Source organism: Sorex araneus, chromosome 11 (genome assembly GCF_027595985.1).
Source record: "Sorex araneus isolate mSorAra2 chromosome 11, mSorAra2.pri, whole genome shotgun sequence".
NCBI lineage: Eukaryota > Metazoa > Chordata > Mammalia > Eulipotyphla > Soricidae > Sorex > Sorex araneus.
In genome coordinates this window covers 33895388-33911042 of record NC_073312.1, presented here as the reverse complement: position 1 = coordinate 33911042, position 15655 = coordinate 33895388, and the positions used below count along the sequence as shown (strand labels likewise).

Here is a 15655-nt window from a genome sequence, read left to right as displayed (position 1 = left end):
AGTATCTTTTTTTTTTAATTGAATCACCATGAAATACAGTTACAAAGCTCCATCCCTCAACCAGTGCACATTTTCCACCACTAATGTCCCCAATATCCCTCCCGCTACCCCCACCCCACCCCTTGTCTCTATGGCAAGCACTTTCCTTTTAACTCTCTCTCTACTTTTGGCCATTATGGTTTGTAATACAGACACTGAAAGGTCATCATGTTTGGTCCTTCATCTATTTTCAGCACACAACTTCCATCCCGAGCAATCCCTCCAATCATCATTGACTTAGTGATTTCTTCTCTGTCCCAACTGCCTTCTCCCCGGCCCATGAGGCAGGCTTCCAACTGTGGAACAGTCCTCCTAGCCCTTGTTTCTACTGTCCTTGGGTACTTATTCTCATACTATGTTATTCCAAATAAAGTATCTTAAAACAAGAAGTGAGGGAGAAGAGAAAATGATAGGTTACTAAAGCGCAGAAATATTCTGGGAGATGTAGTACTTGAAATAAAAAATCAGTAATAACTATTATAATTTTGCTTATGATTTTTCAATTAAAATCTGATTAATTCATTTTCAGATTGGGACTAAAGATCGACAGTCACTCATTTATCTGTGACATGCTTGGGGAAAATGGGGTTGCTCAGTACGAAAGTGAAAGTGTGTGCCACTGTTCATTGTATAAAAAGAGAGTGATTCAGGTAAATTATTGTCAGTAATGGAAAGGCTGGCGTGATATGCCTGTAGATTTATAGTTTTCCAGAAGAGAATTTTTAGTTTTCCAGTCATCAAGCTTAAGGTTCTTAAGCCTTAATTACTTGAGAATCATGAAAAAGGGGGGATATAGTAACCAAATGGTTCTTTTGCTCAGAAGACATAAATACTCAGAAGCAAGTATTAGTCCATTAACCCGATTTGTGTCAGACTCTTTTATAGAGTGTATTTATTCTTACTTTATACACAATTATGACCATTGATTAACTGACTTACCAGCTCAAGAAGATTAAAAATAGTGTCAACGATGACCTCTTAGTATCTGTATTGCAAATCATAATGCCCCAAATTAGAAAGAGAGTAAAACGGATTGTACCTGCCACAGAGGCAGGGAGTGGGGTGGGGGTGGGGTCAGGTGGCGGGTGGAAAATGTGCACTAGTGGAGGGATGAGTGCTCAAGCATTGTTTGACTGAAATGCAATCATGCAAGTGTGTAACTGTATCTCACAGTGATCCAATAAAACTTCTTAAAAAATAAATAAAATAAAAGTAGTGTCAATATGAGTGAGAAAATAAGGAGTAAGATTTTGTTAATCTGGGGGCTGGAGCGATAGCACAGTGGGTAGGGTGTTTGCCTTGCATGCGGCCGACCCAGGTTCAATTCCCAGCATCCCATACGGTTGGTCCCCCAAGCACCGCCAAGAGTGATTCCTGAGTGCAGAGCCAGGAGAAACCCCTGAGCGTCGCCGGGTGTGACCCAAAAAGGAAAAAAAAAAGATTTTGTTAATCTGCAAGAGAGAAGGCATAAAAGTATCAAGAGTCGACATGCAAACTCAAATTTACATAGTATTTTAACTGTGTACAGTATAATGACCAATACCATAGTAGCTCTAGAGATTCTTAATGGAATAATGTTCTTGATTGTGATCTGGGGCCTGGAGCGATAATACAGTGGGCAGGCACTTGCCTTGCATGTGGCTCACCTGGATTCAACTCTGGGCACCCCATATAGTTCCCTGAGCCCCCAGGAGTGTTCCCTGAACACAGACAGAGTCAGGAATTAGCCCTGAGAACAGCTGGATGTGGCCCTAAAACAAAACAAACAAAAAAATAGTGATCTGGAAAAATAAGAAAGTTTAAGTAACATTATTCTAAAAGAAAAAAAAGAGACAAGTGCTGTGATGCCATTTTAAAATTCCACCAAAAATGCTTAAGATTCTCATTATTTTAAAAACAATAGTAGCAAAATTTTAGTTTAAATTCTTCATTCTAGGAGGGGGGCAGTCAGAGAGAGTACAGTGAATAAGACACTTGCCTTGCACACAGTTGACCAAGTTCAATGCCAGGTACCCCATTTGGTACCCAGAGCCTCCAAGGAGTGATCCCTAAGCACAGAGTCAGGGGAAAGCCTGGAGCACTGCCAGGTGTGGCCCAAAGACCAAAAGAAGAAGAAAGAAAGAGAGAGAGGAAGAAGGAAAGAAAGAAAGAAAGAAAGAAAGAAAGAAAGAAAGAAAGAAAGAAAGAAAGAAAGAAAGAAAGAAAGAAAGGAAGGAAGGAAGGAAGGAAGGAAGAAATAAATTAAAACTTAATAAACCTTTCATTCTCTCCAATGTCAGGTAATTTTCCACATTTTATTACTTTAATTGTTGATTCTGAGTCTTTCTAAACTTTATTTCACATACAATACACAGTATAGATTTCATTTTTTTATTTCTCCCTATATTATGTAGCACTACACTGTAGCACTGTCGTCCCATTGTTCATCGATTTACTCTAGCGGCCACCAGTAACATCTTCATTGTTGAGACTTGTTGTTACTGTTTTTGGCATATCGAATATACCACGTGTAGCTTGCCAGGCTCTGCTGTGCGGGTGGGATATTCTACGTAGCTTGTCGGGCTCTTTGAGAGGGACAGAGGAATCAAACCCGGGTCGGCCGCATGCAAGGCTAACGCCCTACCCGCTGTGCTATGGCTCCAGTCCATATTCAGCATTAGCTCTCTCAAACAGTACAAAGAGAAAAAGACCTACCAAAACTAACAAGCCCAGGATCTTAACAAGTTATAGTACTAGTTTGCAATAAATGAATTAAAGTATCCCTCCCTCTAAGGGGAAACTAAAAAGGCTGCTCTAACTAAAAAGGCCACTTTGCAGGAAGGCCACGGAGGCAGGCCAAGAGAGCATGCAACAGTGGGCCAAACATCTGCAACCCATATTGTGGTAGGGCTGTTTGTCTGTTCCTCTATTAATAAATCAACTTCTGGATAAATCACCTTTCACGAAGGAAGGTTGCCTGAAGAAGTCCTCATCTTGCCCCAAATAACAGAGGGGCTGCAGTGATGAAGCAGAAACAGCAGCTCACCTCCAACCTCCATTTAACTTCAAACCTCCAATGCAGATTCATGGATGGGGAAAACCCTTGTACTGAAATAGGAAGTGGTTCCGTGGCCTCTTTAATCAGACAGATCCGAAGATCTACTCTACTACTGTTCAGTCAGAGCCGAATAAGCCTTTGTTAATGAAATGATCCAAACTAAGTCCCGTCTGTCTAAAGGACTGGATGAGAGCATTCTAATTGGGATGCATGGCACCGAGTTAACACCAAAATACAAAGTCTTCCCAAGTCCCAGCTACGCCAATGTGAGCAGGATCTGAAAAGTGGCTGTTCATTCTCCCCTGAGCTCAGGTACCTGGGGGTCTAGAATCTGCCTAAAGGTGCCCTGCTCCCAAACCACCTCCTAACACCAGGTTCTTGGCTTGGTTCAGTTCAAGTTGTTCTTTTTTTTTGCTTTTTTTGGGTCACACCCTGCAATGCTCAGGGTTTACTCCTGGCTCATCCTCTCAGGAATTATTTCTAGACGTGCTCAGGGAACCATATGGGATGCTGGAAATCAAACCCGGGTTGGTCGCATGCAAGGCAAACGCCCTCCCCACTGTACTATCGCTCTAGCCCCTCAAGTCAGAAGTCTTAAGGCAAGGCCCCTGCCCTAATGTAACCCTAACCACAACAGGGACAGCGCTGTTCAGGTTTTACCTCAACTGAAGGAAAGCCTCAGCACACGGAAGAGCAAAGAGAAACAGTAAAAAAACTTAGAAAGCTCAAGGGGAGATTGGAGCACTTGTGTACTAGCATGAGGCCAACCTGAGTTTAATCCCGGGCTTCTCATCTGCTCCCAGAGCCACCAGGAGTGATCCCTGAGCACAGAACCAGGAGGAACCCCTGAGCAATGCTGGGTGTGGAGCAAAACAGCTCAAGGAGGGAATCAGCATTGAGCAGCAAAGCCTGAGAGTCCGTCATAGAGCTCTTTAGCCTACATATGGAAGGTGGAAAATTAAATGGCTTCTAAAATACTGGCCCAGGAAATTCACAAATGGAAAAATCTAGAATGAACTATAGGAAACTGAGATACCAGTGGGGACGGAGAATGGTTGCAGGTATTCTTACTCAGAGAAATATGTGTGTGAAATAGTAGGTTTTTCCTCCGGATCTGTCTTCAAGATGACTAATAATGGGATTGTTTTCATTGTACCGAGCTTTGTTGTTTTTAGTATTTAAAAATATCTAAGTACAAAAAGGGTTTTGAGATGTATTTTTCAATCTTTCCTTAAGGCATATTTTAGTTTTTAAAGATCTTGGATTCCTTTATGAAAAAAAAAAAACAGAAATAAAATACTGCTGTTCCACCCTCTGCATTTTGCTACTTCGAACCTGCTGCTTTACTTGTTGTCTTCATGGAAATACGACTTCCTGTGTGTCTGTCTGTATTGTTTTAACTAGAGGTTGAAATTTAATAGAGCATATTCTGTAAAGCAAATGTCTTAGATATGCTGACAGCCATGGAACTGGTATCATTTCAAAAAGCTCCTGTAACTGTTTACCTAAGGCAGAAAAGAGAAAATTTCTTGATTGAAGTATATGACTACTGCTGAATTTTATGGTAGGATAACCAACCTAAGGGTATTGTAATTAAGGATTACAGTGATTAAATGGCAGATTATAAGTTTAAAATTATTAAAATATTTGTGGTATCGGGTGTGGAGAGTAGTGGAAATTGAAGGCTATAAATAGTCTTTGTTTGAAATGGTTATGTACAAATTTAATAAGTTTATCATGAGTAGAAATTAATTAAATAAGTAATCTCTTGTATAGTTTGTAATTATGTTTTCCTTCTTTGTTTCCCTTTAGTGTTTGCCAGCTCCGAGCCTGTGCCAGGATTCCAGGGCGATACCCTGCAACTAGCATTCATTGACCTCAGACAAGTAAGATGTAATAATACACTTCTCATTTATTGCTTTCTCTCTCTTGTCTTTTTCTGATGCTGCAGATATACTTGTTTGTCTTGATATAGTTTTTCTTCACTAAATGCTTCTTTGACAACTATGTGTTTGGCCCTTATGTTCATTTAGTATTTCAACTTCATGCAATATTCTCATCAGTGAATATTTAACTTAATCATTACTTGCTAAGCACACAAGTCAATAATAACTTTACGCTTTGGCTTAATGAAACTTGAAGTTTAAGTCATTTCTTAATGATATCATGATCATAGTATAAAAATTATAATTTTAGTAGTTTAGTCTTATACTTCTAAATTTATAATCATACTATACTGCTAATTTATAAATTAGTTATTACTTTATAAATTTAGTATTAGTGGTATTAGCACAGCATTAGTGGTAAGAAATTTAGCAGTACAATATTAGTATCAAGTTAAATCTAACTTACAGTCTAAAGGGGAATCCCTATTTGCTAGTGTTCTGTATGCCTCTCTTAAAAATAATAAAACTAATTTTAAGATGGTAATTATATATTGACATACTTGTCATCTGGTCACATAATTCTTTTTTTAAAAATTTTAATTATTTATAGTCTCTCAATGAGAGATGTTACTGGTGCCTGCTGGAACAAATTGATGAGCAACGGGATGACAGTGACAATGACTTATTTATTTATTGGCTTTTTGGGTTACTCGGTGATGCTTAGGGTTACTCCTGGCTCTGGATTCAGAAATTACTCCTGGGGGTACTAGGGGGACCACATGGGATGCCGGGATATAGAACCTGGGGTCAGCCATGTGCAAAGGCAAACACCCGACCCTCTGTTCTATCGCTCTGGCCCCAAGTGGTCACATAATTTTAATGAAGGGACAGATACAATTTTTTTATCTCTTTTATTCATTTTATTATTGATATCTATATTGTCATTTTTTTCTATTTCCTTTTTTCATCACCTCCAGGATCTTTCTTCTTAGTCTTTCTCTTTCCCCTTCCTTTTCTTTTTCTTTCTTAATGCTAGGATTAGGAAGCTTAATAAAGCAGGGAGGCACTAGAGTGTGGAGGAGGGTAGATCCCAGTTAGAGAGTTCTGGAGTGTTTGATTTGATAACAGGAGGGACTGCTGCCCGTGGCAGGCAGAAACAAATGGAAGTGAAACTGAAACATGATGCTGGTGTGTTGATAGTCTCATCCTTTTGCAGGTTGGAGGTAACTGTGCATGGGGTTCACTGGTGGCCCAAACAGATTGTGCCACCATGATGTTTGGAGCAGGACCAATTTGAGTAGCTACGGAGTCTGACTTTAGTAAAATGTTTGAGACTGAGCTGTTCGTACTCTAATTCCAGCCCTATTTTCAAAATGTATTTGTGAACTTTTTGTTTACTGATTATTTAGGGAAGGGAGATGTGTTTTAAATAGATACAAAAATAACAGAGATACTTTCATCCTTATAGGACTCAGGAAAGCAAAGATATTCCCGGTTTAGGAGAATTTAGAATGAATGATGAAAATGTCAGATATGTCAGATGAAAACAATGGCATATCTTCAGGTTTTTTTATAAGGAAAACACTAAGAATGCCATTTCAGTCCCCAACTTTTGCCAACAAAGTGGTGAACATAAAGAATATATTTGTTTTTCATTTGTTTGTAATCAGTGATCATATATTATGCCAAAAAAGTAAAGAATCACTTTCTTAGATAAACTGTTTGGTATGCTTTAGTAAATTGGAAAAGAAAAAAAAAAGGGGAAATTCTGCTTTGCGTTTCCAGTTTATGAAGACAGTCTTTCTATTAAAGGTAGATTCCTTTCCCTTAGAAATCTCTGTGTTGCAGCCCTGAACGAGATGATGTCTCTCTCTCTCTCTCTCTCTCTCTCTCTCTCTCTCTCTCTCTCTCTCTCTCTCTCTCTCTTTCTCTCTCTCTCTCACACACATACACACATACATGCTGAAACCTTTCACAAGTTGGAAATAAGTTTAGCTGTATATTCATTTTTCAGTTAATGGCTATTTACCAGACTAAGTTTTTCTATTGCAAGGGGCATGACTGTATATTCTTTGGTGAAAAGATTATTATTTGAAGCTAGCTCCCATTATATATGAATACAGATGGTTCGTGAATTACATTGCTTTGGCTTAGGATTTTTCAGCTTGACTGTGGTGCAGATGTATGGTATGCATTCTATAGAAACCATATTTTATTTTTTGAATTGTGATCTATTTTGGGTTTAGTACTCTGCAGTGTGATCCTTGCTCAAGAGAATAGGCAGCAACAGCGAATCACAGGTACAGGTCAGCCTGTGGTCACAGGGGAAACAGCCGGTACTAATGCCCTACAGGTGTCTTCTTACTTCCAGTATTCAGTGGATTGCAAGAATATTTTTTATGCAGGGCTGGAGCGATAGCACAGCGGATAGGGCGTTTGCCTTGCACTCGGCCGACCCGGGTTCAATTCCCAGCATCCCATATGGTCCCCTGAGTACTGCCAGGAGTAATTCCTGAGTGCATGAGCCAGGAATAACCCCTGTGCATCGCCAGGTGTGACCCAAAAAAGGAAAAAATAAAAAAGAATATTTTATATGCAATGTAAGTTTTATGTTAGATAATTTTCTCCCAACCACGCTTGCTAGAGATAGGTCAGGCTAAGTTTTGAGGTGAACTGAGTACATTTTGATGTGTTTTTTCCTTATCAGCTTAATAATGGGTTTATTAATGACCCCTCAGCACAGGGTCAGGAATAACCCTGAGCATCACTGGATGTGGCTCAAAAACCCAGACTACTTCCCCTCAAAAAAAAGATAGATATATATGTATATATATACATATATATATACACACATATATATATACATATATATATCCTGTTTATAAAAAGCAGTTTTGGGTCTGAGAGATAGTTTGGGGATTAAGGTACTTGCTTTGCATGTTCTGACCTATTTGATCCCCTGTGATGTGCGTGATCCCCTGAGTACCACCAGAAATTACCCCTGAGCACAGAGCTAAGAGTTGCCCCTTTGCAGTGCCAGGAATAGCCCAAACACTATACCTCACTATAAAAACAAAGTTGTTTTGTGTTTTGTTTTTTTGCTTTTGGGGGTCATACCCAGCAATTCTCAGGGGTTACTCCTGGTTCTGAACTCAGGAATTACTCCTGGCAGTGCTTGGGATGCCGGGGATCAATGCCGGGTCAGCTGCTTGCAAGGGAAACACCCTACCTGCTCTACTATTGCTTCGGCCCCACAAAAGTTTTTTTTAAAAAAATAAAAAAACAAAAACAAAACAAAATAGTTTCATCATAAACCAAGAAAGATCTACAATTTGTAAAATTTTAAATATAGCAGTTTCTGTTTTGTTTGAATTTGTATGGTTAACTAGTTTGTAATCTTATTGCAGGACACTGAGTAGTACCATATACTTTATGAAATTATTGGTAAATTAAAGGGTTCGAGGAAGGGGTGAACTAAGAGTGATACTAGGAGAGAGGAGGGGAGTTTGGGCACTTGGTGGTGGGGGGGTAGTAAAAATGCATACCATTAGCACAAATGTAAACACTGTTGGAGCTATGTTATCTCAGCTATAAGACAGAAAGGGATGGGAGGAGAAATTAGATAAAGATTTTGTTCCTTGATTTGTGCAGCTGGGTACATAATTCAGTGCAGATTAAGTTCTGATGCCAGTTTCTTTCTTCCTTCAAAGACAGTATTCAGGAATTTATCTGTCAGAAATAAATGTTTTAGGAAAAAAAAAGACAGTATTCATTTGACAGCGAAGAGGCGTCTTTCCAAGCACTTCCTGAAGTGCTATTGAGAAGCAGTTATGAATTTTAGGAAGCATCTTCAGTCTTTTTTGTTTGCTTTGATTTTGGGGGCATAACTAGCAGTGTTCAGGGATTACTCCTGGCTCTACATTCAGTAACTCGTGGCAGGACCTGGAGGACCATATGTGTCTCCAGAGATTTTTTTTTGTGTGTGTCTCCAGAGATCAAAGCTTTTATGCTTGCATGCAATACAAGCACCTTACCTGCTGTACTATTTCTTCAGCCCACGTAATCTTTAAAAAGAGACTTTTAGAGGCTGGAGCAATAGCACAGCGGGTAGGGCATTTGCCTTGCACTTGGCCAACCCGGTTCGAATCCCAGCATCCCATATGGTCCCCTGAGCCCCGCCAGGAGTGATTCCTGAGTGAAGAGCCAGGAGTAACCCCTGAGCATCACCGGGTGTGATCCAAAAAGCAAAAAATAAAAAATTTAAAAATTTAAAAAATAGAGACTTCTAAGTAATTAAAAACTTGAAATATTTTGAATTGTTAAATATATTAAAAGATTTTTATAGAAGTAACTAACATAAAACACAGTTTTCAATTATGGTAATTAATGTGTTGCTGTAGTAACTAGTGGATAGAAAAAAATTGATGACCTAATTTTTCTAGTATGGAAGGGGCTCAAGTGTTTTTCCTGCGTTGCCAATCTGGGTTTGATCCTTTGTACCACAGATGGCTTCCCAAGCCCTGTCAGGAGTGATCCCTGAGCATAGAGCCAGGAGCAAACCCTGAACACTGCAGAGTAGGATCCCAAAACTAAAATAAAGGAGATGCTCAAAATAATTTTTTCCTATAATGTTAAATTTTAATTTACTAAATTTTAAGAGTACTCTAAAAATACTTTTTTTGCACTTTTGTATTCTTGAGAAAGAAGGTTCAACTAATTCTTATATGTAGACCTGAACCACTGTGAGAACTTGAATTTTATGGTTTCAGAGGTCTGGACATAATAAATTGATAGGATGTTATTTTTTTATTTGCTTTTCAGGTTAGTTTACAAACCATAAAGTGATCAAATGCCAAGTATGAGAATTGGCTAAAACTAAAATTAGTCTTTGAAAATTATGGTCTCACATGAGGCAATGCAGGTTTTTTTGTGTCAACTGTTAGTGATTATTTAAATTAAAATACCTTAATGTTTCTATATTGTTTTTATGTTTCAGTCTTTAAAAAGAGATTTTATAACATTAACACTCTTATATGAAGTAATATATCATCAAACATAAAGAGAGTGCTAACACTTTTATTTACATTTCAGTTGAGTTTCGGCACTTTTCCTTCTTTTTTCCTAGTCTGTGATCCATTTCTGTCTTAATAGGATGGTTGACAGTTCTTTTCAAGTATACTTAGAAAGGCAAAAGAGCCCTTTTCATACTACTTATAAGGGGTCATGCTTCTGTTTTTTAGTTTGAATTTGATACTGCTTCATGAATTGCTGGGTATGAAAGATTAGGAAGTAGGTCCAGTGGTCAAGTTTTACCTGCCCACCCGGACTTTGCCCTGAGGTCAAACTCCTGATATTTGCTGTTCTGAATAGAGGAGCTGATGACAAGTATGAGCTGATACAAGAGGAAAGTTAGAACCATATCAAAGCTGAAGGCAAGAGAATTGGGATTCAGTGAGAGGCTGTAGCTCCAAGATGGATCATCAGAATTACCCGCTTCTAAGAAAAGGAAATAGCTGACCTGTGAGTGAAAAGACTAGCGTCCTGCCAATCACGTGCCTACTAATGGAAGCCAGTTATCTCAACAACATCTGAAAGCACATTGCCCTTACAGACCGTGTGGGGGGATTAGCAGTTACTCACTACATTATGTGAATTTTCAGTGTGCTGTGTGAACATGATTTATGTGTAGAAATTTGTAAAGGTAGTTTTTGTGTGTATGTATGTGGTAGGGGGCTAGAACCTGGGGAGTCATACATTGAGGTATGCTATTTATGCATTAACTTTTATACAAAAAAAAATCCCGTCATCCTCCTATCCCTGGTTACGAAATTTAGTATCTGATAAAAGACTTTGATGTTGCTATATGTGTCGGTTTCCTTTTACAAAGTCTGTTTTGTTAAAGATCCTTCAAATTGAATTCAGATAAATATTTTAAAATTCTTCTGGTTATGTATCACAAAAAAATTTTGCTCTTTTTATAAGACTTTATATAATACTCACTGATTATTTATGGAACCACCTACTTTTTTTACTTTTGCCCCTTCACTGGGGTCCCCATGCAATGAGGTTGTTAGAATCCCCTCAGCACATGCAGGAACATAAGGGCTTGAACTCACAGCCTTATGCTTCTCAGGGCAGCGCTTTAAGCCATCAATCCATCTTCCATCTACAACTCATTTTGGGGAGGTCCTCCCCACTGGTGCTGGCGGTCACCAGGGCTATAGTTGGTAAAGCTAGTGCCAGAGATTGCGCACAGAGCCCTGCGCACGCCAGGCATATGCTCCAGCTCTTTAAGCTATCTACCTGGCTCCATAAAGATGAATTTTTAATCACCAAAACTCTTTTTTAAGTTGCCAATTTAATGGGAGACTTAAAGAAATCTCTCCTTTTCATAGCTTCTTATTGAGCAAAAAGTCTCACACCAGATTGAGCATCCATGGCTCACTAATTCTAATATTAAATTCTTTCTCTGGTCCCATGTCACTTTGTGATAAATTAATTAAACTGGTAAGATAGCATTGCTACATTTGACTGTATCTTGATAATCTCTTAGACAACATGAAAAAGTGTAGGTAGGTTGCATGATAATGCAGGTAAGTAGTTTTAAAGCTAATGAAATGGTCTCTCCTGAAGAATGTTGGCTAATCTAGCATTACCGTCCTAGAGCAGCATTTTCCAAAGTGATTTTCCAGGAACACTGGTTTTCTCCAGAAGAGAAAAAAAATCTTTTAAAAATACTTTATGCTCAAATCCCTTCATTAGAGACCTCCCATATGCGTTAGAATTGCAAGAACTGAAAAAATTCTTTAGTAGCTCGATTTCCCCTACTCATCTTGGGTTATTTTTTGTGAAACACACATTAGGAAATGATGTTTTAAAAAAATATTGTTTGTTTACTTGTTTTCTTTTTTTCATTTGTTAATTTTGGGCCATACCTGACAATGCTCTCAGGTCACTCTTGGCATTGCTGGGGGGCACTGTATGAGGTGTTGGGGACCAAACTGGGATGGACCACAAGCAAGGCAAGCACCTTACTCCTGTACATTTTCTTCAGTCCAATTTAAAAAAAATTGGTTTTGGACTACATCTGGCTGGGCTTTTTAGGGCTTACTCCTGGCTCTCTGCTGAGGCATCACACCTGGTAGGGCTCTGGGGACCATATGGAGTGCCGGGGATTGAACCTGGGTTGGCTGCATGCAAAACAAGTGCACTACTTGCTGTACAATCTCTCCAGCCCTCCGGTCCCATTTCTAAAGATTTTTTAATGAAATCTTTAATAGTTTGGGATCATCAGATTTTTTTAAGATAATGGCTTGAATATATATACATATGTATACATATATAATCTGAATATATATATATATATGAGTTACATGTATTGATTACACAAAACTAGAAGTTGATTAAGATGATAGAAGACAAAATTAAAGTGCTTTTAGCGTCTTTGAGTGATAAGTAGCACTGTCGTCCATCGATTTGCTCGAGCTGGCACCAATAACGCCTCTATTGCAAGACTTGTTACTGTTTTTGGCATATTGAATACACCACAGGTAGCTTGCCAGGCTCTACTGTGCAGGTGAGATACTCTCGGTAGCTTGCCAAGCTCTCCGAGAGGGGGAGAGGAATTGTACCCGGGTCGTTCGTGTGCAAGGCAAACGCCCTACCCGCTGTGCTATCTTTTCACCAAAGAGAAAATCTCTTACTGTCCTTTTAGCATGATATGGTACACAGTTTTAAAACACTGAATTTCTGGGGCTGGAGAAATAGTACAGTGGGTAGTGTACTTGCCTTGTACAAGGCCAACCCAAGTTCGATCCCTGGTACACCATATGGTCCCTTAAGCCTGCAAGGAGTGATCTCTGACGCAGAGCCAGGAGTAATCCTTGAGCACAGCCTGGTGTAAACCAAACACTGAATATAAATAAAATAAAAACACTGAATTACCTTGGTCACAGTTGCATTATATTAATGTATAGGTTTCTAAAATTCTCTGGTTAAAGCAGTTATCATAGCATGTAAATAAGTTGACCAGTAGCTACGTAAAACTTAAATACTTGAATAAAAATAATACGATATTAAGAAAAATAGTAAATTAAAAAATAATTGGTTGAACTTCCTTTAAGAAAACCACTCAGATGCATTTAATAAAGGTTGATAATTACTAGAGGATTAATGGTGCTTAGATGCAGCAAACCAGTCAGTCATACAGAATAACTTGTTTTTTAAGAAGCATGAAATGGTAGCACAGAATTGCTTGTGAAGAAAAGATTTAGTGGGAAATTACCAGCTCATGGGGAATTCATATCCTAACAGTTGTCAGATTTTCAGTGAATCATAGTGTCTATTGTTATAAAACCACTGTGTGCATACTTGGAGATAAAGGATATACTCATAACTTTTATCCCTTCCTAATGCCAGCATATATTGTAAAAGAGATGAGAGAAAACGCAAAGAAAATATTCTAATAGACAAATCAAGCTAAGTTTTGTATTTTGTAAAGAATCTCCGAGTATTAGAAAGGAAGTATTGATTTTTTTAAGATAATTGCATCTTTCAATAAAATAGAAAATCTTGTATTTGCCAAAATTTGAACCTTAAAACCAAAACATCGGCAGAGAAATTTTTATTGCTGAGGTCAGAGAGAGTACAATGGACGGGGTGCTAGCTTTTATGCGGCTATCCTGAGTTCAATCCCTGACCCCTTGGTTGTCTCCTGAGTGCCATCAAGAATGAACCCTGGGGGCTGGAACGATAGTACAGCAGGTAGGGCGTTTGTCTTGCACGTGACTGACCCAGATTCAATTCTCAGCTCCCATATGGTTCCCCGAGCATCGCCAGGCGTAAAATCTGAGTGCAAAGCCAGGAATAAACCCTGTGCATCTCTGGGTGTGACCCAAAAGCATAAAAAAAACAACCAAAAAAAAAACAACCCTGAACTCAGAGCCAGTAATAAGCCCTGCGCACTTCAGGTGTGCACACCCCTGTCCTCCACCCTAAAGCAAAAATAGTAGTACTGTTTAGTAATACTAAAACTATGATTTATAAGAGAAAAGTTCAATGATCCTTTTCTCAGAAATGTTTCTACATAGTTTAGTTTACAGATTAACTTAGCTGTGAATACCTACAGTTATAAAAAGAGGGGCCAGAGAGACAGTATAGTGAATAAAGTGCTTGCCTTGCACACAGCTGACCAAGGTTTGCTCTCTAGTACTGCATATGGTCCCCCAAATACACCACGAGGGATCCCTGAGGACAGAGCCAGGAATAATCCCTGGAAACTGCCAGGTATGGCCCCACAACATAAATGGAAAAAAATGAGAGAGAGAGAGAGAGAGAGAGAGAGAGAGAGAGAGCGCTATTTTTGTATTTTTGTTCAATTAGACTGTTTTGTTTGACACCAAGTCCTCCTTAGAGGCCAGGGAAGAGTTATACACATAAATATATTACTTCTTCTGATGTCACTTCTTTGGTCTTAGTTTTGCTAAGAATACATTTTTTAGGTTCAGAGAGGTACTACAAGGGTTAATGCACTTGCCTTGCATGTGGTCCTCCCCAATTCAAATCCCAGTGCTGCATACGGTCCACAGAGCACAGAGCCAGGAGAAACCCCTGAACATGCTGGGTGTCACCCCCTCCCCAACGAATAGTACATTTTTAAAAGTTACTTTGTGACCCTGTTCATAAATTTAGTAAAAACGGTATTCAAGGAGGATTCTTTGCTTCCAAAAGAGACTTAATGAACAATTTTGAATGTGAGGCCACTTTGTTTTGTCTTATAAAAACTGTTAATTCCTACAGATTGTCATATTGTATCCTTTCCATTTTCAATATGGCCTTCTTCAGTTGGGAGTATAATCTGTGGTGTTTTTTCATTTTGTTTTATTTTGCAGGGTAAGTCTTGGGCATCACAGGTGCAGGATATCTGCTCTTTCAATGAGCCACAGCCCCAGCCCTAGTCTTTGCCCCTTGCAAGGTGGCAGTTGGTTGGGTTCATCTTAGTCTATGCCACTTTTTTAGGTGGTGCTGAGGGAGTTCTCCTAGCTGCTTGTTCAGGGGTGATTCCTGGTAGTGCTCTGGGGACCATATATATGGTGCTGGGGATCAAACCAGGACTGGCCACGTGCAACGCAAGTTGCCCTGCTATCTCTCTAGCCCAGAGCCCTCTCTGCCATTTTTATATTTATTTATTGGTTTTTGGAATACACCAGGTAGTGCTCAGAGTTTACTCCTGGTTCTGTGCTCAGGGATCATATGTAGCGCCAGGAATTAGACTGCAGTTGGCTGCATACAAAGCAATCACTTTAGCCCCTATACTATCTCTGGCCCTGTCTGAGACAGGTTTTGAAGAAACAGTCCATAATCTACTACTCACTTGACAGATTTGCATCTGTGTATGACATAACTCTATATGTCATTATGTTTTTTCTTTTTTTCGTGGGGGTGGGTGCTCCCACGAAAACACCTGGTGGTGCTCAGGGCTTAATCCTGGCTCTCTATTCAGGGATCACTCCTGCTCAGGGGACCATATGTAGCACAGAGATTGAACCCAGGTCAACTGCTGTACTCTCTCTGCCCCTGGGAAATTTTCTTTCCATTGATATTTTGCCCCCTCAGCCTTCAACACCATAGGCATGAATTGCTTATAACAGATGCATTGCACACACCAAAAAAGGCCTTTTCATCAGACTTTCCA

General features: G+C 39.3%; 1 protein-coding gene across 3 annotated transcripts in view; it reads left to right on the top strand.

Moving 5' to 3' along the window:
* EXOC6 (exocyst complex component 6) overlaps positions 1-15655 on the top strand; it is a 168754-nt gene that overhangs the window by 126690 nt on the left and 26409 nt on the right. For all 3 annotated transcript variants that reach the window (XM_004607362.2, XM_055119231.1, XM_055119232.1), the window contains one exon: positions 4889-4962. In XM_004607362.2, the coding sequence (XP_004607419.1) occupies positions 4889-4962 (74 nt within the window). The remainder of the gene's footprint in view (positions 1-4888; positions 4963-15655) is intronic.